Genomic DNA, 23,114 nt, shown 5'->3' on the forward strand with positions numbered 1-23,114 from the left:
GAGTTTATATAAAGTAGTAACCTTACTTTTACTTAGGGAAACTTTATTAATAAGCTTTAGTAGATAATAAATATTATATTTATTTTAGCTAATATTATAATAAGGTTTAAAAAGTTAAGTATCTAGCTAATTAGAGATAATATAGTTCTCTCTTAATTAGTTAAATATATATAGTTAGCTTAAGTTAATATTCTTAGCTATTTATTTTGCTATTTACTAGATAATAATAAGTTTAAGAGAGCTATACTATAAGTAAATATAATTAAATAATATTATACTACTAAGTAAAGCTCTCCTACTTAAAGAGGATATAAAGTAATTAAAGCTATAATTAGTGAAAGTAATTTATACTATAAGAGAGGCTAAGAGTATATTATTAACTATAATATATATATAGAGATATAGTAATATAAGTAGTAAACTTAGTGAGGTATTAAACTAGCTTATTTATTTATTATTAGTATATTATTTATAGAGATTAAAAAGTATTATAAGAAGTAAGTAATTAAGGCTTCTAAGAAAGAGCTTAAATAGTAATATATTACTATAAAAAAAGAGGCTTAATAATAAGAGAAAGTATTATAAGTAGAGTATAATACTAATAAGTATTAACTAATTAATAAGTATATAAAGAAGTTAAACTTTATACTATAGTTAAAATATACTAAGAGATTTAATAATTATATTATATTTAACTTAAAAGATTTATAATAGTATAAAATATTTAAGCTTAAGTAGTAGATTAATCTTAACTTTATACTATTACTAAAAGAGAGTTAAGATATTATTAAGTACTATATAAGGCTTCTTAGCTACCTTAATATTAAAGATCTACTAGCTTTAAGAGGGTATTATATTAATAATAATAACCTAAAGGTCTTTAATAATATTAATAACCTTATTAAGGAAGATAGTAATAATACTACTTTAAGCATTAATTTAGTTAGTAACTTAAGTGTTAATAATAATAGTATTAATACTAATAAGCCTAAGTTACTACTATTACTAACGCTAGTTTTGCTAGCTATATTAGTATTATACTAAGCGCCTATCTTTACTATATAAGAGGGCTTAATATACTTCTATATTTATAGTATTACTAAAGGTAACCCTCTAATAACACCTCTATTAATATAAGTAGTAAAGAAATAGAAATATATTATTAATAATATAGAAAGTGATAATATAGTTATCTTCTATAGTATATTAATATTTATATAAGATATATAGATATTATATATATAGCTAGATAGCCCTACTTAAGAGTAATATAATAATAACACTTTTATTACTATATAATATAGTTAAGGTTAAAAATTATATTACGAAAAGTTATTAATTTAGTGGATTAATACTGAAAAATGCTACTTTTAGTGATCTAGGTAGAAACCCCCTTTTTTGCGTGGAAACCCTGTTTTTTCGCCCCCTACGTGAGTAGGGGGGCTAGCGTTAGCCTGCGCCGCTTGGACCCCTGGGTACTGGGTTCAACGCAGGACAGAATTCCGGCATGACGTAGTGCGCAGACATATTTCAGCGAAGTGGGTAATTAAACTGGACTCCCACTTGACTCGCGTCTTTTTCTCTCTCTGCAGACTCGGTGGTTGGCCCGAGTACGGTCCGATTGTGGAGACGCCAACCCGGCGGTTTTCGCGGCTCTGAAAATTCGGCACGGTAGTTGCGGATGCCGGCCGAGGGGGGAGAGAATGAATCGAGATACGCCGATTCAGGTGTTGAAGTCTGAAGTGTTGATATTTTCCCAGGTCTCATTAGGCTCACCGAGGACAAAGGCGTCCAAGCTTCCGATGCCGCCCGTAACCTGTATCGCCAGTCGTGTCAGTAAGCTGACAATCTCTGGAAACATCAAATGACTTCTGCACTTACCAAAGAGTCAAATTGGCCCCAATCGCTGATTTGAAAGAGTTCGGTGTTTAAAGCGTCAACTGAAGTTACATGGCCAGCATTGCCATTGACTAGTTGGTCCTCGGTGGTGTTTACTATCTGAGATGTTGCAGCCTTTGAGCCGGTGTGCAGGTCGTCAAATTGGCTTTTCGCTCTTACGTTGTACATCGCAGTTGCTGTTGAAGAATCTCTTGCTGTCATCATTTCGCTGGGCACGGAGTCTCCACCAGCCTGGATGGGTGAAGTAGAAGCCAGGTAGTTGTTGTTCCGGAGAACTTCGAGGCGCAGTTCTTGTAAAACAACCCCATAGCGTTGCGTCAAGGTACCCTTCACTGAGTTTCTCTCATACAGGGAATGGCATTTCGAAGCCAGCTGAAAGCAAAGAGAATACTTCTCAGGCGCCTCTGCTCGTTGTTGGATCGCGTATACGTAGAGAATTACTACAGCACTGAAGCCGTAGTATGGAATGAACTAGAATGAGTTATGTGTCAGTACCCATCTCAAGTCTCGGGGCAAGTCAACTTACGAACAAAGTGCTGTAGAATTCCCCGGCAGAGTCAATGGTGTCAATGTGCTCAGCAATACTCATCGCCGCATCAATGCAACTTTTGATGTTTTGTTGGGTTTGCTGTTGTTTAGTTGATAGAAAGCTTTCGTCATTGGTGTCCACAGCAGAGAATGTCTTCAACAGAAACGGTCGATAGACAAGAATTTGGGCATGCCAGTACGCAAGCTTGAGAACATCCCGTTGACGAAGAACCAACTTGACAAAAATGGCGGAGCTGCCGCCGGCATCCAGAAGGTAGGATATGTGATCTCGCCATTCAGTTAACTCTTTGCTGAACTTCTCGGCTAATGCAAAGTGCTCCTCGGTAGATGGAGAACGTATTCCGTAAAAAGCCCGGAGAATTTGTGCAAGGATTCGAGATAACCTGAGTAGTACTTTAGCTTGCCGTCAACTCGGCGAAAGATCGAGTCTTCGTACCTTATTTGAGCCACACTACCAGAAGTTACTGATGGCCCGCAGACAATTGGCTTAGACGATAAGCCAAAGAGGAGTTGTTCGTCATCAATACATAGGGGTAATTCCTGGTCAATATCCTCATCATGGAACGTCATAGGCCGACCTAAAGCAGCGCTTAAATATGTGTTGAGATTGTACGCACACCAGAACGTTCTTTTCCGGCACTCCAAATCGATATGATTGGCGCGATCCGTTGACTTGCCGTCAAGCCTGGACTTCCTGTGTATTCCGAGAGCCATAGCCAGGTGGGCCGTAATGCCAAATAGAGTCCAACAGTGATTAAGTCGGGACTGGGCTAAGAGATAGAAGCACTGGGCTAGGCGTGCCTGCACGTGCGCCAAGCTTATCTGGCCCTTCTCCATCGACAATTGGTGCTCTGCAACGGCAAAGAACCGAGCACTAACTTCAGTTGACTCACATGTCGAATCCTTGCCGTCAACAGACAAGCGACTTCGGTAATTGTTGGAGTGAGCAAACACCATGAAGAGGATTGCCGTTCGACTCCGAGCACACTCTTTGTAGAGCATAGCACCGTGAGTGTCGTACAGCTCTTCCAGCCATGATTCCACAGAAGGACGATGTAAAAAGCGGTGCGTGGTTGCGGCGAAGGCGAAGTATCTCTTGACCATCGACTCTGCTATGGTCTTTGGTGGCAAGATCGCGAAGGAGGAGTCATGTCCAGGTAACGGTCGATCGCCAAAGTTGAATACTGAAGAGTTGAAGTAACCGGGAGATTGGACTTGCAGCTTCCTCTGGATCCTCAAGAGAAATGAGACTCCAGAAGCCGGGCCCACATAGTGGCCCTGTTCATCCGTTTGAGAGGGCTCAGGTGAGTTGCGAGTGGAGGGCTGATGTTGATGTAGCTCTTGGGACTGGGTATTCAAGACATCAAGAGGTTCAGCAGCTCGAATCCCGGAAGGAGACAAATCCAGCGCCGACCCTGAAAGTGCAGTTGTTTGCGAGTGAAACTGCACCCGGGTTCCGTTAGAGATTGAGTCTTGGTGATTGCTGCCATCAGCTCCGTTCCTCTGTTCCGAGGTCGAAGGAGAGCGGCCGAGGTCTCTTGAATAGTCAGAGGCCGCAGTTTCGTTGTCGACTGCTGGTAGAAGTTGGCCTCGTCGATACGTCGCCGTGAACTGGCAGTCAAGCTGAAGGTGAGCGCAGAAGACACAAGGCCAAGTCCCCGAACATCGCGTTTTGCGCCTGAATCAAGCGACGTTAGTCTACTCCGGCAGTCAACATTACTCCCTCGGGATACTCACGACTTGCAGCGATCGCATGCTCTGTTGACCCGCGGCCGAATGGGATCCTCTTTCAGCCGTTTGGGTGCTCGGCCATCGTCCGGCGCATCGGATGCTCGACGGATGCGGGGAAATCGTGTCGTTGACGTCTCATCCATCGTTTCCTCGGATGTCAAGTATCGTCGATTTGACCATTCCTCGGATCAACTCGTGAGCTGGACAAATGACCTGGTGTTAGTTGCGGGGGCCGAGGAAGACCAGGGTCCGTTCCGCGGATGCGCTTATCCGTTTCGAGGAGTGAACTTCCCCAGGAATGCGGAGGAGCCGATCCTTGTCCACCTCCTCTTATCCGCAAACGCGGCGGATATTCAGGACCCCACCCCGGCTTTCGATCTGCTGATCTTCTGGGGAAGCGCTGCGACAACGGCCATTCGATGAGTACCATCTTCGGGTGTTAAAAAGACGGGAAAGATCTGGTGGTAGGCTCCAATTCTGAGAGACGCAAGCTCCTACCAGCCCACCTGAACACAGCGTTGCAAACCAACAAAGCCTAGAATCAGCATGTCTCCTCGTGGCATTATCCGAGATGTTGTCATCACCCCGGTGGCATTTCATGACATGCCATTGCTAAACAGCGTCGGCGTGCATGAACCATTTGCCCTGCGCAGCATCATTGAGGTAGTCACGGATGACCAAGTCTACGGGCTGGGTGAATCCTACGGCGACTCAACGCACCTCGGTCGCTTGCAGGCGGCTGCCGATCAGATCAAGACCAAGAACCTCACAATCTACGACACGAATGCCATCTACCAAATATGCGTCAACTCACTAAAAGGCGACACCACCACTGGCGGCGACGGTATGGCGGGCATGGTGACAACCGCCTCCGTTGCCGACAAGGTCTTTTCCCCATTCGAGGTCGCCTGCCTCGACATCCAAGGCAAGTTTGCAGGCGTGCCCGTCAGCGAACTACTGGGCGGCCGCGTTAGAGACAACGTCCAGTACTCTGCGTACCTGTTCTACAAATGGGCGGGGCACCCTGGAGACGCAGACGATGAGTACGGCCCCGCGCTAGACCCGGAAGGCCTCGTGCGGCAGGCGAAGAAAATCATTGACGAATTCGGATTCAAGGCCATCAAGCTCAAGGGCGGTGTATACCCGCCGGCCCAGGAGGTCGAGGCAGTCAAGGCCCTGCATGCAGCGTTTCCCGGGGTGCCCCTGAGGCTGGACCCCAATGCCGCCTGGACTGTTGAGACTTCTAAGTGGGTTGCCAAAGAGCTCGACGGCATTGTTGAGTACTTGGAGGATCCTGCCCCCGAGATCGAGGGTATGGCAGCCGTAGCTAAGGAGGCCTCGATGCCGCTGGCCACAAACATGGCCGTTGTTGCGTTTTCACATCTCCCGCCTTCCATCCTCCAGAACGCGGTGCAGGTCATCCTTTCAGACCACCACTTCTGGGGGGGCCTGCGCAAGTCCCAGACTCTGGCGGCAATCTGCGCGACCTGGGGCATGCGTCTCTCGATGCACTCCAACAGCCACTTGGGTATCTCGCTTGCGGCGATGACCCATCTAGCGTCGGCGACTCCCAACCTCGACTACGCTTGTGATACCCACTGGCCCTGGAAGCCACGGAACGAGGATGTTGTGATTGACGGCGCGCTTACATGGTCCGATGGTGGTGTTAATGTGCCAACAGCGCCTGGTCTGGGAGTTGAGCTTGATAGGGAGAGGCTGGCTAAGCTTCATCAGCAGTATCTCGACTGCGGTTTGCGGAAGCGAGATGATACTACATATATGCAGAAGTTCCAGCCGGATTTCTCAGCGAAGATACCCAAGTGGTAGCATAGAATGAGGTCATGTAACTAGCTGTTTATATTCAGAATGTTCTCAACGTGAGTGATCGTGTAGATCCGTAATGAAATGAAGAGTCACACTTCAATTATGCCATCCTTCTATTGACGAAAGTTGAAATCTAAAAATACTGAGCGTTGGAAAGAAGACCATTCAATGATCTTTGTGTATGACAAGCTGGTGTTCATACTTTTCTGACTCCTCCTCTGAAACAGTTGTTCATCTGCTCCCGATACGACGTCAGGATCTCTACATATGACACGCTATATGGCTTACAATCAATGATCCCATAAATCTGGCTATGCATGCACTGTTTCTCACAGCCTTTCATATGATGGCTTATCCGCACATATCTCCGGACTACTCGTGGGGCGTCTGCCAACCGGGTTTTACGCGGCAGTGTACACCACTTCTTCGTACCGACATGAGTCTCGTTTCGTTGCCGGGGTTTCATGCGTCTCCATGTATCATCAGGAGCTACAAGCTTCGGAGGCTCTAATACACGATCTCCTCGGATGAACTAAACCTGAAAGGAAGGTCCTGGCTGACCACAAACCTGGCCGTCAGACGATTCTCCTCAATATGGATCCGCTGGGCCCCGAAGCTCGTACCACTCAGGGCCGTCAACCCATGCAAGAAGCCACCCACGGGGTTTCGGCAAGTTGTTTTCACGGGGGAATCTTGGGGTGAATGCGGGGGTGGAGTTCATCGTTCCTTTGTGCGGGGAAGTGGACATCAGGATGAGCCACGTCCAGCCCGACTTGCACGGAGACATTGCCGAAGGGCCCAAGGATTTCGCAAGTTGATACACCGGAATATTGGGGTTTATAAGTTTAGTAACTGCACCCTGATCTTGAGTTAGAGTCTATGAAGGCTTGAAGTATTCCAGTCAAGGTTGGCATCATCACTGCTCTCAACATCGTCTCTCATTCTTGAATGTCCTTAAGTGGAATATAAAGCATCACGCCTTAGACTCACACTTACACAATGACGAAACGTACAGCGGGTCATCGCGGCAACTCGACTAGATCGATCCTGATAGGTCTAGCTATCAGTCTCGCAGGGTTCGTAAAATTATCTGCAACTTGACGTCGACATAATATTGAGCCAAATTACTGACTCGACATGACATCGCAGCTTCGTGTACGGCATCGATACCGGTATCATCGCATCGACCATTGCCCAAAAAGCATTCAAGCTGTACATGTATGGATCCTCTCTGGACAATGCTTCGGTGAGGGCTGGCATCGTATCCGGATACTATGCCGGATACGCCTTTGGCAGTGGTGGCTCAGCCTACACCATGGACAGGATATCTCGCCGGTGGACACTTCTTCTGGGTGCAACCGCCAGCGTCATCGGGGCCATTCTTCAGACTGCCGCTGTGAATCCAGCCATGATGATCGTCGGTCGCGCATTTTCTGGCTTCTCAACTGGCATGGTCTACCCTACAGCTCCGGTCTACTTGGCCGAGCTGAGTCTCCCCGAGAACCGCGGATTCCTCGTGGGGTTGAAAGGGTTGATGAATACTCTAGGCTTTTTTGCTGCTGGCTGGGTTGGGTACGCCGGCTCATTTGCTGTTGGTGACCTGCAATGGCGCGTACCACTGGCTACCCAGATCCCTCCAGCGCTCTGCCTTGCCATCATGACCATCTTCCTCCCTTACTCCCCGCGTTGGTGTACGTATCCTTCCACGTAGATCCAGAATCTTTCAACTAATCATACATCTCATAGTGGCTTCCAAAGAGCGATACGATGAAGCCAAACAGGTCATGTATACCCTTCACAAGCACCGCGGCTCTGAGGTCATCGAAAGAGAGTTCGCCGAAATGTGCAGCCAAATCCAGCTGGAGTCTGAAAAGAAGAAGAACGCCATGACCAACTTCCTGAACCTGTTCACGCGCAAATACATCCGCCGCACTCTTCTTGCCTGCCTCACAGTCAACATGATGAAGCTCTCTGGTTCCAACATCATTCAGAACTATCAGTCCATCATGTACAACTCTCTTGGCTACGAAGGACAGACTGTCCTCCTCATCGGAGCTCTGTACGGTTTCATGGCCGTCGTTGGCCAGATCATCAACGTCTTCTTCGTCGCCGATCACTGGACCCGGCGCGTCACGGTCATCTCTGGCAGTTACTGTCTGGCCGTACTGCTTGCAGTTTTGACTGCGCTCTCAGAGCGGTTCCCAGAGGGCTCTAACCCGGCAGGCTCTCGGGCGGGAGTGGCGTTCATCTTTCTCTTCGCCTTCGCCTACTCCTTCTTCTTCAACAGCGTCAACTGGGTACTGGTTGCAGAGATCTTCCCCCTCGATCTGCGTGGTGTTGGCGTCGGCTTCTCTGTCTTCACACAATCGATCACGGCGATTTGGCTTTCATACGCAGCATCCATCGCTTTTGATGAAATCTCGTGGAAGTTTTACTTTGTCTTCATCGCGTGCAACCTATTCGCGGGAACCATTTACTTCTTCTTCCTGCCAGAGACTCGGTTCTTGTCTCTTGAGGAGGTTGCGGCCAAGTTCGGAGACGAGATTGTGACAAACCCTTCGAAGGACGTAGAGTTCGATGAGAAGAATGTCACATCGACTGAGAAGGTGGAGGTATCGTCTGATCATGTCGAGGGCTCGCGAAGATGATGGAAGACAAAGTCGCTTGACAAAATTAAGGAGAAAGCTTCCTTTTGCAGTCCCGCTGGTAGCATTTATTGCATGATTATCATTTTAACTCGCAAAGATGTATTGAATAACGCTCCTGCTTCATTTTATGCTAGACGGTGCTCTGTCGAGCACAGCTTCGCTTTTAGAGCAGCGCTGCCGGCTGGACAGACTGTCCTTGGCCCCCGAAAAGGTTCTCCACTGCTTTGTCTACCTCGTAATGGTACATCCAAGTAGCTTTCTTCTCGCTGGCTCTTCTAACTCTTTCCTCAATTTCATCATCTGCAGGAAGCTGTTCGGCCAATAGCTTCGAGTTGACTGCTGCAAAATTGTCCAGAACCCCGTATAAATCTCGATAATGCGGCGACCTAATCTGGTCATATAGCTTCAGAGCTACCGCCAGACCTTCTCCGTTTGTGCGCGCAAAATCCAAGCTTCGAGTAAGAGCCCACACATCCTCCAGAGCGAAACCCGCTCCTGCGCCAAAAGCTCCGGACAGCGGATGGGATGCATCTCCGATAAGAGCAATGGCGTCGTGCGATATCACGCTTTCGAGTCGCGCACCCGAGAACAACGCAAATTCTTCAGTATTACCCTGTGCCGCGAGCTGGATGACCTTGCGGACTGGCTCACAGAACTCATCATACTCGGAGGCGATGGTCGAGAAGTCAAAAGGCCGACCCCAGCTGACATGCTCCTGACCCTCAGTCGGTCGGCGGATGCGAGCAGTAACTTCAAAGTCATCTCCACCTAGGGGACAAGTAAAGACATACTTTCCACCAACGTTCTGCCAGAAAACGGGTGATCTGGGAATACCCTCGATGTTGAGGGCGGCAGATTTAGAGATGATAGTACGATAAGCGGATTGTCCGTTGTACTTGATCTTATGGTCGGGAAATGCAAACGAGCGCACAAACTGTGTCGCAGTCAGCAGGCTGACGGAGGATGGTAGTCTGCTGGGTAGCTGAACTTACAGATCTAATGCCATCTGCGCCGACAAGCAAATCCACTTCATCAGTGAAGCCATCGGCGAAATCAATCCGAATTTTTCCGTTTTGCAATTTCTCGATATTGGTCAACTTCTTTGACACCCTGATCCGAGATTTGTCAACCTCTTGGAGGAGCGCTGCTTGAAGTTTGGCCCGGACGAGTCTGCAGCTACGTTGTTGCAGAGGCACATCTGCCGAGTGATTGCTCTGCTCCAGAAGCTTGCCCGTTCTTCCGTTTCTAGTGATGGTCAGCTAATAGTTGGGCGGTCTATCGCCAGTCAGACTTGATACCTTGTTTGTCCGCTGGTTCCATCTTCAGCCCTGAAGAAGTCATTTGGGTCTACATTCTTGGCAGCCCCAATCAACTCCAGCAATCGCCAAGTATGGCGCTGTAGACTGATGCCACCACCAGTCTCACTTATCTCAGGCTTCTTCTCGTAAAGAGTCCAATCAACATAATTGAGCTTTCCAAACTCGATTGCAGCGCCTAAACCACCTGGTCCACCACCAATGATGGCGACGTTGAGAGGGGGGATGCTTCCCATGATAATTATGGTTCACAATGAGAGGTAGGAATTTGAGACCACAGCCGTGACGGAAATGATTCAATAAGTCGCTTAGAGGTTCACGACAACAATCATCAAGTCCATACCATGTGATGAAATCGAAAGCGGCTTGCGCGGCATTTTATGCTCTCACATTGCAGGCCAATGAGTGCTGCTTATCAGGCCATTTGACTGTATTGCGCAATATTCGGAGCTTATTGTCAATTCGGCCGACGCCGATAAAGGACCTTCCCCCCACGAAAATGAGATGTTTTGGAACCACCAGCATCAGTGGGTCATTGAATGGTAAAAGATTGTGAATTGCTGACATATCAACAGTTGGAACCTGACAAACTTAAGGAAGCCTACTTTGCTGGTAGTCTGGGGGTGTGAGAAATGAGCGTGGCATGTTGGGTGGAGTATTTCCTGTCGCTGAACCTGACATAACCTCCATCAATATCGCAAGAAAATTCTTAACGGCAACCAGACACTTGAAAGAAGAGAAAAGCTGAATGAATGTATGAAGAGAAAGGCGAAGTAGTCGATAAGATGGTTGCAAGTTTACAGACAAAAATAACACAGGGCACTCCTTGCATGTTCATCATGACATTGCAGCCTAGAGCCCATCGTCAATACGATAGTATTCGTTCCATCGCTAGACAACGTTGGTCAGTATAACAAGCAAGAACTAGCAACTCAGTGGAGGATTGTCTCACTCCATCCCACGGCCGAGACGAGTCCACAAAGCGTAGGTCAGTTCCAAGTCTGATCCTACCTTTTGGATCATAGTTAACAGTCGATGCATGGATCTAAAAAAAGAAAAGCGTCAATCAGTTGGTGTATGGACTGCGGCATCTAGGGCGGAGGTGCATACCATATGAGGTGTATGAAAGACAACGTCGCCGGCTTCGTACTCTGTAACAAGCCATTTTTTGCCATACTTGCGACCGAAGTCCGCAGCACCGTTGCACAACCACCCAGTGCTCATCATGTTTGCATTGTATGCGTGCCGTACCTCTTCATCGTCCATCCCTGCAGCCTTTGCCTTTCGTTCGAAGTCCTGTTCTATCTCGGCACCAAGTGACTCCCCTAGAGAATTATAGTGTCAGTTGAAGTCGTACTGAACCTTCGTCGTTATGACGAAGAAGGCAACATACCGTCTTCGAGATAGATCAGACCGCCACCCTCCAGGCTGACATCACCAATAGGAACCCACGCTGTCACTGCAGTAGGCTCACCGTAGCGCATAAATGACTGATCATAGTGTACGCCGATAGCCTTGTTTCCAGGAGTGTTGTTCCTCAGCAAGGTTCTTTCAACAGGAAGGGTGTTATCGCCCCAACCCGTAAAATGGGCAACGAAAGCCTTGAGGGCAGGATGGTTGCAGAACCCAGGGACCCTGCCATCAGTTGAGCCACAGTACCACTCGTCGGTGTGGGCTTTCAGTGCAGCATCCATGAACATTCCGCGTTTATCCTGACTTCCAGGGGCGGTGGCGGTGGTCCGTTTGGCTCCAGCACCTATACCAGGGTAGTTCGAGGGGTTCGCTTCCGGATCGAAGATGCCTTCCTTAGGTGCCGTGCCTGGCTTCAAGATACCGCTTGGGAATAGCGATGCAAAGTATGATTCTCGGGCGGCCAGGACGTCTTGTCGGGGCAGGAGACCCTTGACAAGGAGGTAGCCTCTAGTATGGTATCGATCGCGGAGGACTTCGACGGGTTCATCGGGAAAGGAGGGCTCGAGGATTCCGACTTCAGCAGGGGCGAGGAGGTCATCATTGACAAAGAGAAACTTGCCGTCGATAGATGGTGGCACAGACGACCGGGAGTTGACAGAAGGGGGTTGCAGAGACATAATGACCAGGCTTTGGTAGACTCGATTGATCCGAAGAGATTAACGATGAAATGATTTAAATGGTTTGCAGCAGCTGCCAGAGCAATACGAGAGATGAATGGGTTTCATGTTGGAATGGTGGGGGAACTGTCCTTGAGAAACTGTTCAACTCGCTATCTTCTGGTCAGCGGGTAGGTCAGCTGTTTTCAGGGTTGAGAACTTTGGATTTATCTGTGTTTTAAACAGCATTGAAGAGCCAAGTACTTCGGTACAAAGAGGCGAGAGAAGTCCCGATTCCTCACATGTCTCCAACTTTTGATTCGGCCATTCAATGCTGGTCTAACCGTTTCCGGTGCATTGCTCCATTCTGTCCTGTCAGCTGCGAATCAGAACCCCACATCCTCTCCGTCAGCTGCGACTTGTGCAGGGGTCGAGTGGGTAATTATCTCCGACGAGGTGTCCAGCTACGTTGTGGTGAACGAGGAACGAGCTCGTTTGAACAAGACAGAGCTGATAACACAGTCTGCTCTGAATGGGTAAAATCTGCGATGGAATTAAATCCCGAATCAGTCTCATCTCAGCTTGGCGTGCCGGAGTGACGTTGGGGCACCGCAGTCACACGAAGTCGGTCTTCTTTTGAAGGTGATGAAACAATTTGCCCAGTTGTACACGCTGATATTGACGTCTACCTTAAGATATGGTTGGAAACTTGGATTCTGGGTTGTACTGTTTCCACGCCGAATGACTAAACACCCAAAGCTAAGATCTGAGGTCATCGGCAGTGTAGTACTGGCCCTTGCCTGTGTACATCCACTCTCTCACGTAGACGCCACCTCCTGAAGGGCATTCAAGTCCCGTTCCAGCTCCATTGCAAGTTGCATAGACGCCAAGAAGGGCCCCAGTAAATGGACCACTTTGACCGCTGACCAACTTCGCCGACACGGTAGCCATTACGATCTTGTTTTCGGGCTCTGCAGCTGAATATGCGGTAAGAGTGTAATGTGTTGCATTTGGTGTAGAAATCTCAAGTTGAATGAGATCTACCTTCCAAGTTTCGGGAAACCTCTCGACATATTCTTCAGGGGCATCGTTTCCTGTGGCCCTGAAACGCAAGAAGCGATCAGTGCCTTCGGCGCCATCGGCCTTGGGTTGTGCTACTACGCCGAGATCGGCGTGATTATGTTGCGTCAAGAAAAGAGTGACTCCTACTTCCAGATCAGCTTCATCGAGAGGGACGTCTAGGGTCACATTGAAGTTGAACAGAGAATCGGTCTGTGGCCGTCCGATGAAGGACAGTCCAGATCGGCCATCGAGCTCTGCATTGTCGCCAGTGAGGTTACCTCGACTAGGCACAATATGCATGCCTTTCAAGTCCGCGATCTCAAACGCTCCCTGCCGTGGGACCCTCCAATAAATGAGGTTCCGTGGTATCTCGCTCATTGTTGTGAACTGATATACGTCGGGATCAGAGTTGAACGGGCCATGACCAGGGAGGTCTCGAGTAGATGGGGGCAGTTGCCAGCCAGAGATCTTGCCTCTGACTAGCTCCAAAATTGGCCACTCGCCCTGCTCCCAGGTTACTGGAAACAGGACAGTTTCTCGTCCCATGGGATAGATGGACCACTCTGGTCCCGAACGCGTGGACAACGCGACACCCCACCAGTTGTCATTGGTGTCTTGAAACAGGTCTGCGTGGCCAACCGTCTTATGTTTCCAAATCAGACAAACATTCCACAAGATGACTTATTCCACATACCTGGAAGTACTCATCTGTATCCTTATTCGTGAGCACTGGATTGTTGGGGCATGGTGTATATGGACCAGTGAGATCAGCAGATCTCGCCATGACTTGATAGTGCCCAGTCTCAGTCCCCCCCTCGGCCATTGACAAGTAGTAGAATTTGTCTTTGCGATATATGTGCGGACCTTCTGGCCACACACCTCCAGTTCCTGACCAAAGGAAAGTGTTGTTGAGGACTGTGCCACTTTCAAGATCGACATCAAGAAGCACGGTGCCTTGGCCTCCGCCTGGAATGTAAAGCTTGCCGTCATCGTCCCAGAAAAGATCTAGATCTCCGGCCGGTGTGGGAAACGTGATAGGGTCTGCCCAGGCCGTGTTGTCGTACGGATCAATTGTCTTGAAAATTGTCCCCAACATGCCATCAGGCAAGCCAAGATATTCACATATGACCCAAAACTGTCCATCGTGATGTCTGATGGTGGCCGCATAGAACCCTTCTTGTTGGCCTTGAAGTACGTCCATGTCAATATAGCTAATTGAGCAACAGTTTAGTCACATAAAACGGTGAGACTTACCCTTTGTCTGTTGACTTGCCCCGGGCATTTGAGCTTCTCGGTTCCACGCATGGCTGATCAGTTTCCAGTTGGTCAAGTCCTTCGATGCGTAGATTGGAAGGCCCGGAAAGGTAATAAAGCTGGAAGTAATGCAGTAGAATATTCCATCAACCTGCACACAAGAAGGGTCGGAGTGCCATCCAGGCAAGATAGGGTTGTAAAATGTTGAGTTTTCTGCCTGTACGGAGGAGACCCCATTGAATACGAGCCAACCTGTCAGCAGGTACTTGAAGATAGAGAGCACCATGGTCAACGGTCTTCTGCGCTGAGACTAGTTTCTAGAGTAGAGGCTTATACCCTCCAATCCATTTCATGTATAATGGCCATGTAAAGCTCTAAATACTTGATCAAAGATGCAATTCTTCTTGATCTTGTGTGGACCGAGGATATAGCCAGAGATCCCGAGGTCTTGGTAATCATTCTTACGTTGGCATTGCGTGACAAGCTTCTGCCGTGTGATTCCGGCTGAAAGGTAAAAGTAAGACCGAAATACATCTAGCAAGAAGCAACATTGGTAAACCATCTTGAGTGACTTTCGCGCCTAGCATCAGTAATGAAACGAGGAAGGTGCATCGACGGCAAATCATTACAAGAGGAGACTGAGAGTTGACGCTGTGCCGCACCAATACCATCGAATCCCGCGGAATCGTATCTCGCTTAATCCCGTCCCGAGTAATCGTATCCCCCAGACCATGTTTCCAAGCCTCGGAGTGCGGGGAAGACAAGATCTACTGGGGTCTGATCTGCTCATTTCGACGTTTCTAGATTTACCCGCGAACCGACAAGGCTCTGTGACGCTCTTCTTGGACTTTGTGGGCATTCTCATGAGACTTGCAGAGGGAATCGTGCGAAGAATTCCCACTTGGGAACCGTCGCCAATGAGGATGATCACCCCATACATCTTGAAGCTCAGCATCCGGACGAATGAGCGGGGAGCGTTTCTGACACTTGGCAACTCAGTTTACCCAGGCACCTCAGCACGTGCATTCACAGTACGTAGTACTGTCTGAGGAAACAACACATAGAACTTGTAGTGGAAGTAGTTGCCTTTGAATTCACGTCATGTTTCGGCTAAACTCTCGAAAGTTGCTTTAGCCGGAAGGGTTCGCTTCGGAACGACTGATTGTCATGAGATGCACATCCCGATGAGCGTCAACTCAACTATTGAGATCTCCATGGCAAATATTACTGCATTTCTACCAAGTATAGAAAGGACAGCCCGCCCCGTCATTCTCAGAAGACAACTACGCATCGATAGCAATCTTCAGAATCTATCACTTTCAGCATGCAGTGCAGAGCTTCCATCATCTTCTTTCTCGCGATGTTAGGCTTCGGCCGCATCGGGCTCGCTTTGGTCATGCGGCAGGATAACACGTTCACGAACCCAGTTCTATGGGCGGATCTTGCAGACCCGGAAGTCTTCCGAGTCAACGACACATACTACTATAGCGCCTCGACGATGCACTACTCTCCCGGGGCACCCTTACTGAGATCCTATGACTTGGTCAACTGGGAGTTCGTATCTCATTCTGTTCCCGAGCTCCCGGGATCCCAATTCTCTCTCAACGGAAGTAATCACGCAGCATACGTCAAGGGGGTCTGGGCATCTTCCCTTGGATATCGTCAGAGCAACGGCATTTTCTACTGGTACGGCTGCATTCAAGGGGAAGGCAAGACTCATATCTTCACTGCATCAAACCCAGAAGGACCTTGGACTCATCACGAACCAATCCCCAATTGCTATTATGATCTGGGCCTGCTAATAGACACCGATGACACCATGTACATCGCGTATGGAGCGGTAGACATCCATGTTGCTCAGCTGTCACCTGATGGATTTTCGGAAGTTCGGAGCGAGGTAGGCATATCCGAAGTGCTCGTCTCTGATAAACGCGCTGACGATTACTGCAGGTGGTTTACACTGAAGATGCTCACAGGTACATCGAAGGCTCGCGCTTTTATCACATTGACGGTAACTACTACATCTGGATCACCAAGCCAGGAGACGAGCAGCATGTGCTCAAGTCGACATCCGGCCCATGGGGTCCCTATGAGATCAGGGAGGTCATCGCTCAGATGAAAGCACCAGTCGAAGGGGCCGGAGCTCCCCACCAAGGAGGCCTCGTCTCCACAGAAGACGGTGACTGGCTGTACATGGCGTTCATCGATGTGTATCCAGGCGGTCGCATACCAGTTCTTGCCCCCATCGAATGGGATGCCGAGGGCTGGCCGCAGGTAGTTACGGATGCAGATGGTGGCTGGGGCGTCAACTACCCTTCACCCGTTCGGACTACCAAGACCGTCGAAGGAAGTGGCGCCTATATCGACAAGTTTGAGGGAGCCACGCTTGGACCCCGTTGGGAGTGGAATCATAACCCAGATAACGACGCATGGAGCATAGGCCCTGATGGACTGGTTCTAAACACAGCAACGGTTTGTGAGGGACTATACGGAGCCTCAAATACTCTCACGCAACGAATTCTCGGGCCGAAGAGCCAAGGAACGTTTCGGCTTGACATCTCTGGAATGATTGACGGGGACCAAGCTGGTGTCACAGCACTTCGACAAGACAGCGCGTACATCGGTATCCATAAGACCGATGGGGTGGCGCAACTTGTCTATGTTGATGGCATCAGCATGGATTCAGAGCAAGATTGGTTGACCACCTCCAATGGCTACGTCAAGGCAGAGGGTCCTGTGATCGAAGGTGCAGACCTGTGGCTACGGATCAAAGCCGACATCACGCCCTCAGTCTTGGGAGCCTCTAGCAACATTCCGCGATATGCCTCTTTCTGGTACAGCGTTGATGGGCAAAACTTCGAACAGCTTGGGCCAGAGTATGCGCTCAACGCCGAGTGGTACTTCTTCATGGGGTACCGTTTTGGCGTCTTCAATTGGGCCAAGAAGAATCTGGGTGGAACATTGTTGGTGAAGGAGTTTGCGCTGGAGATGTTGGATTAGTGCTTGACAGCTATCTCCAGATCGCATCGAGGCGCTGTATCAAAGCACAGCCCCTATTAAATATGCGTTTTGCAGAAAAGCTGAGAGGAGCAAACCTACGACACTAGCCCTCGAGTTAGGATAGAAGTCTCTAAACGAAATACATCTACATTCATTCTGTATTTAGCAACCTCTACCTCTAGTAAATCTAGCAAACATGACAATCTATCATTGCTCAGAGTCTTGAGGATACACAGTTCCACCTTGTCGTCTTATTTCGTCCATGATTTCCATGACGCGTATAGTCTCTGACCATGGCATGACCGAGCTTTCCAGCTTTCCAGCCAAAACATCCAATGCAGCATTATCAGCTTCCCAGTAGTAGCCACGCCCAACTGGCTTGTAGTCGTGCTTCTTTGCAACGTCTCTCTTCACAATGCCCGCATTCTGGTCTCTCCAGAACTTCTCGTAGACAGTGAAAGACTCAGGGTCGGAAGGAACCGTTCCATGAACTTCAACAGTGCCGTTAGTTCCTTGAATTCGGGCTATCACGTCCGGGTTGCCCGTCGCCATTGTTGTGGATGTGATCACGCCTTGCCTTCCTGTTGACGGGTACTGAAGGATCACGCTGGTTGTCACCTCAACCTCGCCCCAATGCGTTTGAGCGGCGAGAATCTTGGGTGTTTCTGAAGCGGCTGGGGTTCCAGCATCCAAACCGAGGATAGCCCACGTCAAGGTGTAAATGCCAAGATCAAGTAGTGAGCCTGCACCGAGGCGAGGTTGCTTGTACCTGGATCCGTCCGGTAGGTTGGGGATATCCATCTCCAAACCGAACTCGGAGTACACCCTGAAGACGTCGCCAATGATCTTCTCCTTGTGCAACATACGCTGCAAGTCCTGAACAAGTGGGCGGTGGCGGAGCCACATTGCTTCAGCAACATAAACTCCCTTCTCCTTGGCAAAGTCAAACACTTCCTTCGCATCTCGGGCATTCAGGGTGAAAGCCTTCTCGCAAAGGACGGGCTTTCCCGCTGCAATCGCATCCAGGCAGTTTTGTTTGTGAAATGCATGTGGAGTTCCGATGTAGAGAATATCCACGTTCGGATCCGCGTAGATTTCGTTGTAAGACCCGTAGATAGTGGGGTTACTTGAGGGGCAGTACTGGTTCGCAAAGTCTTTCCCCTTCTCGACAGAGGAGCTGCCAATTGCTTGCACAATATGCTTGACCTTCGCATCTGATCGAGAGATCAAAAGATCCTCCACAAACCAGGAGGAGATCATCCCCGTTGCTGTGGCTCGTTAGCCAGTCTGTCACACAGCGCAAGCTTGGCGCCATGCGGGGGCGGGGGAAGATCTCACCAACAATTCCCCAACGAATCGCTGGTAATTCCGACATTGTGATGTGATTGGCTGAGACGAACAACGTCAGACTGTGCTAGTTAGAGATCGCTTGACAGAGGAATGCGCTGTATTCAAATATTTTAGAATGATTCGGCGGATGAGGACTCAGCCAATTCTACGGAATTCACTGACCGAAGACCCATCTTATATAGTCTCCGTAGACTGAGTTGGCCGCCCCGGCCCTGCTGACGTCGGTATTCGGGATGTCCCCCGCAATGACGGTCGGCGATTTGACAATCAAGGTATTACCAATTGGGAGCATTTTCGCCGGTTCTCCCTGCATTCGTCTGAAATAGCAACAAAACCCGCGGATTATTGCAGACGCCCAACGGGACTTCGGTCGTGACCATAAAAGACTTATCGTGCACTCTTTAAGCGAGGCGTTGGCTGCTCTGCTCTTCCATCATTCTAGCTGTATCTCGCACACGTCATTCATCAAACGCCTTCCTGCAACAGAAGCTGACCACCCTCACCTAACTTCCAAAAGGACGACCTCCGACGATGGCCTCCCAACACAAGATCCTCAACGTCGGAGTCGTTGGCATCGGCCGCATGGGTCAACGTCATGCCATAAACCTTTTGCGACTAGTCCCCCGAGCTAAGCTTCTGTGCGCGTGCTCCCCTGCAAAAGCTGATCTCGATTGGGCCGCTGTCAATCTTGAGCCTTACGGAGTGAAGGTGTACAGCACTTTCGAAGAAATGATTGAGACCCCTGGACTCGAGGCTGTCATCATCTCGTCTATCACAGCGCTTCACATGCCGCAGACTATTGCGGCATTCGAGAAAGGCATCCATGTTCTGTGCGAAAAGCCAATCTGCAACTCTGTCCCAGAGGTAATGCTGTCACCGTCTGCATTGGATGAACCGCGAACGCTAATATGTATGCAGCTTGAAGACTTGTGTCGGCGTGTGGAATCCAAACCCGACACAAAGGTAATGGTGGCGTTCTCCCGTCGCTTCGACGACAGTTATCAGGACGCTCTTTCCAAGATCAAGGAAGGAACAATTGGAAGGCCATTCGTTTTCAGATCCCACGGCATAGAGAAAGGGGACCAGAGTCCGTTCTTCATCCAGTATCTTGCCAACTCCGGAGGAATTTACTACGACACTGCAATTCACGACATCGACTTGTCGCTGATGTTCCTTGGTGAGGACTCAGTGCCAAAGTCTGTGTCAGCAATTGGTACGGCCGACATCTTCCCAGATCTCAAAAAGACTGGAGACGCCGACAATGCCATTGGGCTGTGTGAGTACTGGGATGGCAAGATCGCCCATTTCTATCATTCCAGGAGTTCCGCCGTGGGATACGACAACGTCACTGAGATATTTGGTACCGAGGGCAAGTTGACGGTCAACGCAACTCCAAGAAAGAATCGTGTGGAGATCGCTGCGAGTGATGGATTTGTCAAGGTTGAGCCGACGCCTTCATGGTATGACAGGTACATCTCGGCTTTTGTGGTGGAGGCAAACGCATTTGTAGACGCAATTCTTGACGGAAAGGACATGCCTATCCCGCTGAGATCAGCCGTCACGTCTCTGAGGATAGCTGCGGGCTTGCAAGAGAGTCTGAGGACGGGACAGAAGATCTACTTCAATCGCCAGGGCATTGCTACAGGACCTACTCCGCAGCTGTAAAGGTCTCGAATAGATTAGAGACGGGCCATAGAACGACAAAGCTACCATTTGATATCGAAATGGAAACATATTTCCATGACATTGAAAGTTTTACCAGTTACTACCTAAGGAAATATACCGATAGGGCCTCGCTCGCTGTCATTGGTAATGGCTGTTACGTTGATCAAAGATTTGGATTTCATTTGCATAGACTACCGGACTGAACCATGTTATTAATGCATCTTATCCCATGACACCATGTCCTCTGGTGCCCTGTGTGTAACGTAGTCCAAGTCTGCGATACTCAGGGCAGGGGAGGCAAGATTGTCTCAAAGAGCTAGAGGTGCCCAACGTGTTAGTCCAGAGGTCCACATCGAAGAGTTCAGCCAGCCTTGGGGTAGATGGGATTGGAGGAGTGAGCTCTACGTACCCAGAGGTTAAGCTCCTTCTTGTTCTTTCGAAGCTCGTAATACTTCTGATCAAGTTTATCTGACACAAGTCAGTGCATTGTCAACATGCGAATAGAGAGGAAAAAAGACCTGAGGTAACGTGAAGAAGATCCTTGTACTTCTTCTCCTTGCTGATATTCTGGAGTCCGTCGAGGAACAGCGCAGCCTTAGCGTCGTCGCCAACCTGGTTAACGAGGAACCTGACAACTACCAACAATGTCAGTAGTCTGTCATGCAACGAATAAAGCCAGAGTATACTGACAGTCAGGAGAATAATACGCCGCAGAGCATTTCTGACTGCAGGTCGATATTCCGTTGGCAAATGTGTTCTGATCTTCCTCGTTGGGTTCGCCGTCTGTGATTGTGATGATGAGAGGCGGCCTCTTGAAGTCCTCCTCTTTGTCGAGAATATCGTACACAAACGGCTTGAGGATCTTTTCGTTGAGGCCTGTTCCCAGCTTGGTGGATCCGTTAGGCTTGAAGTTGAACTTCCCGCGGATATCGCTGCCCCGGACGTTGTCGAGACCCCCGTCATTTCTGTTCAGGAAGCGAATGTGCACACCCATGTTCTCAGGGGCAAATGAGTTCATCAGCACGCCAATGTCGTCAACAAGATCAGTCTGGGCGGTCCACCGATTTCCTTCCATGGACCCACTGTCATCTGTTCGTGAGATCTTCATCAGCCAATGCTCAGGTTACCTCTCGTGCCTAGAAGGCTTACCGCAGTAAAGGATAGGCTGGTACAAGGCGCAACGCAGCTTCTCGTTGAACTCGCCCGGATCCTCGGTCTTTGTGCCTGCATCCTTTTGTCTCTCCCATGCTTCGTCGGCAATGTCGTCGATCAACGGATGGTCCGGTGGGTATGTGTCGTCGAGACCCATGTCTTTGATGATCTTCCTGATTGAGTCTACGCAGTCCTGGTAGGAACTTGGCAACCGTGGCTTCTTCAAAGACGTCAGTCATTTCATCAGAGCAAGCTGGAAGGGGCAGATGCGCTTACCTGAGGCTTGTCCCCAGGATTGGTTTTACCGATTTCATTGTTGATCTGCTTGAAGGCTGCAGCAAGAGCATCCTTGAGGGTTTTCCAGGGCTTGCAGTATGCGAACAGCAGAAGCACTGCGGAGATGATGAACTTGGCCAGCGCAGGTCCGATTGAACCCTGGTTCTCGGGATCCTCAAGAGGCGCGGTGATCCCGGGGCTGATGAGGCCGTTGGCAATGTCTTTGGCCGTTTCTCCGTTGCTGTTCTTGACAGTTTCGGAAGCTCCCGCTTTCTTCAAAGCATCAATGATCCGAGGGTCTGCCTGGTTTCGTAGCGCCGTCATGAGCGGGGTGTCGTTGGGTCTGCGCCCCTCTCGCGCGTTTCTGTCAACGGACTCGTCCTTGAGAATGATCTTAACAACTTCAAAGGCATTCTCCTTAGCAGTGACTGCCATATGAAGAAGAGACTGGTCTTTGTATCGTGCTCTGGGATCCGCCTTGCTGCTGATGAGGAGTCGGATGTTGGTGAGGTTGCCCAACATGACTGCCCAGGCAAGTGCGCTGTAACCGTCCGGGGCATCGTCGATTTGGAAAGAGGGGTCGCTGCGGGCCTTCCGCAGGTCACCACGGGTTATTTCTTCATTCCGCTTCACCCTTTCATGGATGCTGCCTCCGATGGACATAATGGGCAGCTGGATTGATGGATAGGAAGAAAAGGCGGATATGTTGATGTATCTGATATGGTCATGGAAGCTTTCAATGTTGTTGCCAAAAGGGTTTTACAGCTATGGGTAAGGCGCATGACTTTATATTTTTGTTGCACTGCGTCTGCCCATATGTCGCCTAGGAATCTCCACCGCAACAAGCGATTTGCAAGTAAACCAAACAGATAATTTCACAGGTTTAGCTTTTTCGGAATCTGTTCCGAATCAAATGCCACACTTTCATTGGACTCACTATAAACAAGCATTACATCATACAATGTACTTTCGCAAATACACTGTTGATAGTTTCATCCATGTCTTTTAGAAGATACTCATCTTTACTGGTCATACCTTTTAGATCTGACACAGGATCTACGGTAGGTAAGCATTAAGAGGCCCAAGGAACGGTCATTATACCGGAAGGAGTATCAAGAATCTCTCACTCTGCGCCATTTATTCCTATTGCAAAGATAGGGCGCTAGCGTGCGGCCTTTTCATGTGTTTCGGGACGTAGGCAAAACTGCGGCTGAGACAGCTTTCAGCCAGGTTCCAGATATCTCATCCAGCATCTAGCTATCTGATCTAAATGCCATGGAATCCCACGTCTACTCCAATTCGTGCCCATTAGCGGTGTT

At 49.0% G+C, this 23,114-nt stretch overlaps 10 protein-coding genes across 10 annotated transcripts; 4 read left to right on the plus strand and 6 right to left on the minus strand.

Moving 5' to 3' along the window:
- Positions 1 to 1,723: 1,723 nt before the first annotated feature.
- CGCS363_v006149 (putative transcriptional regulatory protein) lies at positions 1,724 to 4,322 on the minus strand (the record flags this gene model as incomplete). Its single annotated transcript, XM_036637998.1, has 5 exons — positions 1,724 to 1,816; positions 1,882 to 2,370; positions 2,426 to 2,831; positions 2,885 to 4,126; positions 4,186 to 4,322. The coding sequence occupies 5 exons, from the start codon at positions 4,320 to 4,322 to the stop codon at positions 1,724 to 1,726; spliced, it is 2,367 nt and encodes a 788-aa protein (XP_036495601.1).
- A 403-nt stretch (positions 4,323 to 4,725) lies between these two features.
- gudD (putative glucarate dehydratase) lies at positions 4,726 to 6,006 on the plus strand (the record flags this gene model as incomplete). Its single annotated transcript, XM_036637999.1, has 1 exon — positions 4,726 to 6,006. The coding sequence occupies one exon, from the start codon at positions 4,726 to 4,728 to the stop codon at positions 6,004 to 6,006; it is 1,281 nt and encodes a 426-aa protein (XP_036495789.1).
- A 996-nt stretch (positions 6,007 to 7,002) lies between these two features.
- On the plus strand, positions 7,003 to 8,651 carry HGT1-9 (High-affinity glucose transporter; the record flags this gene model as incomplete). Its single annotated transcript, XM_036638000.1, has 3 exons — positions 7,003 to 7,079; positions 7,153 to 7,694; positions 7,750 to 8,651. 3 exons carry the CDS (start codon positions 7,003 to 7,005, stop codon positions 8,649 to 8,651), a joined length of 1,521 nt encoding a protein of 506 aa, XP_036495790.1.
- A 163-nt stretch (positions 8,652 to 8,814) lies between these two features.
- Positions 8,815 to 10,203, minus strand: pqsH (2-heptyl-3-hydroxy-4(1H)-quinolone synthase; the record flags this gene model as incomplete). The annotated part of the gene is made up of 3 exons (XM_036638001.1): positions 8,815 to 9,585; positions 9,644 to 9,896; positions 9,950 to 10,203. 3 exons carry the CDS (start codon positions 10,201 to 10,203, stop codon positions 8,815 to 8,817), a joined length of 1,278 nt encoding a protein of 425 aa, XP_036495787.1.
- Positions 10,204 to 10,819: 616 nt separating this feature from the next.
- Positions 10,820 to 12,057, minus strand: CGCS363_v006153 (uncharacterized protein; the record flags this gene model as incomplete). The annotated part of the gene is made up of 3 exons (XM_036638002.1): positions 10,820 to 10,858; positions 11,078 to 11,292; positions 11,361 to 12,057. 3 exons carry the CDS (start codon positions 12,055 to 12,057, stop codon positions 10,820 to 10,822), a joined length of 951 nt encoding a protein of 316 aa, XP_036495788.1.
- A 738-nt stretch (positions 12,058 to 12,795) lies between these two features.
- Positions 12,796 to 14,638, minus strand: CGCS363_v006154 (Non-reducing end alpha-L-arabinofuranosidase BoGH43B; the record flags this gene model as incomplete). The annotated part of the gene is made up of 3 exons (XM_036638003.1): positions 12,796 to 13,740; positions 13,793 to 14,283; positions 14,353 to 14,638. The coding sequence occupies 3 exons, from the start codon at positions 14,636 to 14,638 to the stop codon at positions 12,796 to 12,798; spliced, it is 1,722 nt and encodes a 573-aa protein (XP_036495791.1).
- A 1,074-nt stretch (positions 14,639 to 15,712) lies between these two features.
- On the plus strand, positions 15,713 to 17,352 carry XYLO-4 (putative beta-xylosidase; the record flags this gene model as incomplete). The annotated part of the gene is made up of 2 exons (XM_036638004.1): positions 15,713 to 16,249; positions 16,303 to 17,352. The coding sequence occupies 2 exons, from the start codon at positions 15,713 to 15,715 to the stop codon at positions 17,350 to 17,352; spliced, it is 1,587 nt and encodes a 528-aa protein (XP_036495792.1).
- A 207-nt stretch (positions 17,353 to 17,559) lies between these two features.
- On the minus strand, positions 17,560 to 18,727 carry CGCS363_v006156 (D-xylose 1-dehydrogenase; the record flags this gene model as incomplete). The annotated part of the gene is made up of 2 exons (XM_036638005.1): positions 17,560 to 18,620; positions 18,691 to 18,727. 2 exons carry the CDS (start codon positions 18,725 to 18,727, stop codon positions 17,560 to 17,562), a joined length of 1,098 nt encoding a protein of 365 aa, XP_036496120.1.
- Positions 18,728 to 19,233: 506 nt separating this feature from the next.
- Positions 19,234 to 20,367, plus strand: CGCS363_v006157 (scyllo-inositol 2-dehydrogenase; the record flags this gene model as incomplete). The annotated part of the gene is made up of 2 exons (XM_036638006.1): positions 19,234 to 19,566; positions 19,621 to 20,367. The coding sequence occupies 2 exons, from the start codon at positions 19,234 to 19,236 to the stop codon at positions 20,365 to 20,367; spliced, it is 1,080 nt and encodes a 359-aa protein (XP_036496121.1).
- Positions 20,368 to 20,650: 283 nt separating this feature from the next.
- On the minus strand, positions 20,651 to 22,458 carry CGCS363_v006158 (uncharacterized protein; the record flags this gene model as incomplete). Its single annotated transcript, XM_036638007.1, has 6 exons — positions 20,651 to 20,683; positions 20,777 to 20,835; positions 20,886 to 21,002; positions 21,058 to 21,456; positions 21,517 to 21,739; positions 21,796 to 22,458. 6 exons carry the CDS (start codon positions 22,456 to 22,458, stop codon positions 20,651 to 20,653), a joined length of 1,494 nt encoding a protein of 497 aa, XP_036495785.1.
- Positions 22,459 to 23,114: the final 656 nt, after the last annotated feature.

This window comes from Colletotrichum siamense (genome assembly GCF_013390195.1).
Source record: "Colletotrichum siamense strain Cg363 chromosome Unknown KSG_Cg363_contig04, whole genome shotgun sequence".
Lineage (NCBI taxonomy): Eukaryota > Fungi > Ascomycota > Sordariomycetes > Glomerellales > Glomerellaceae > Colletotrichum > Colletotrichum siamense.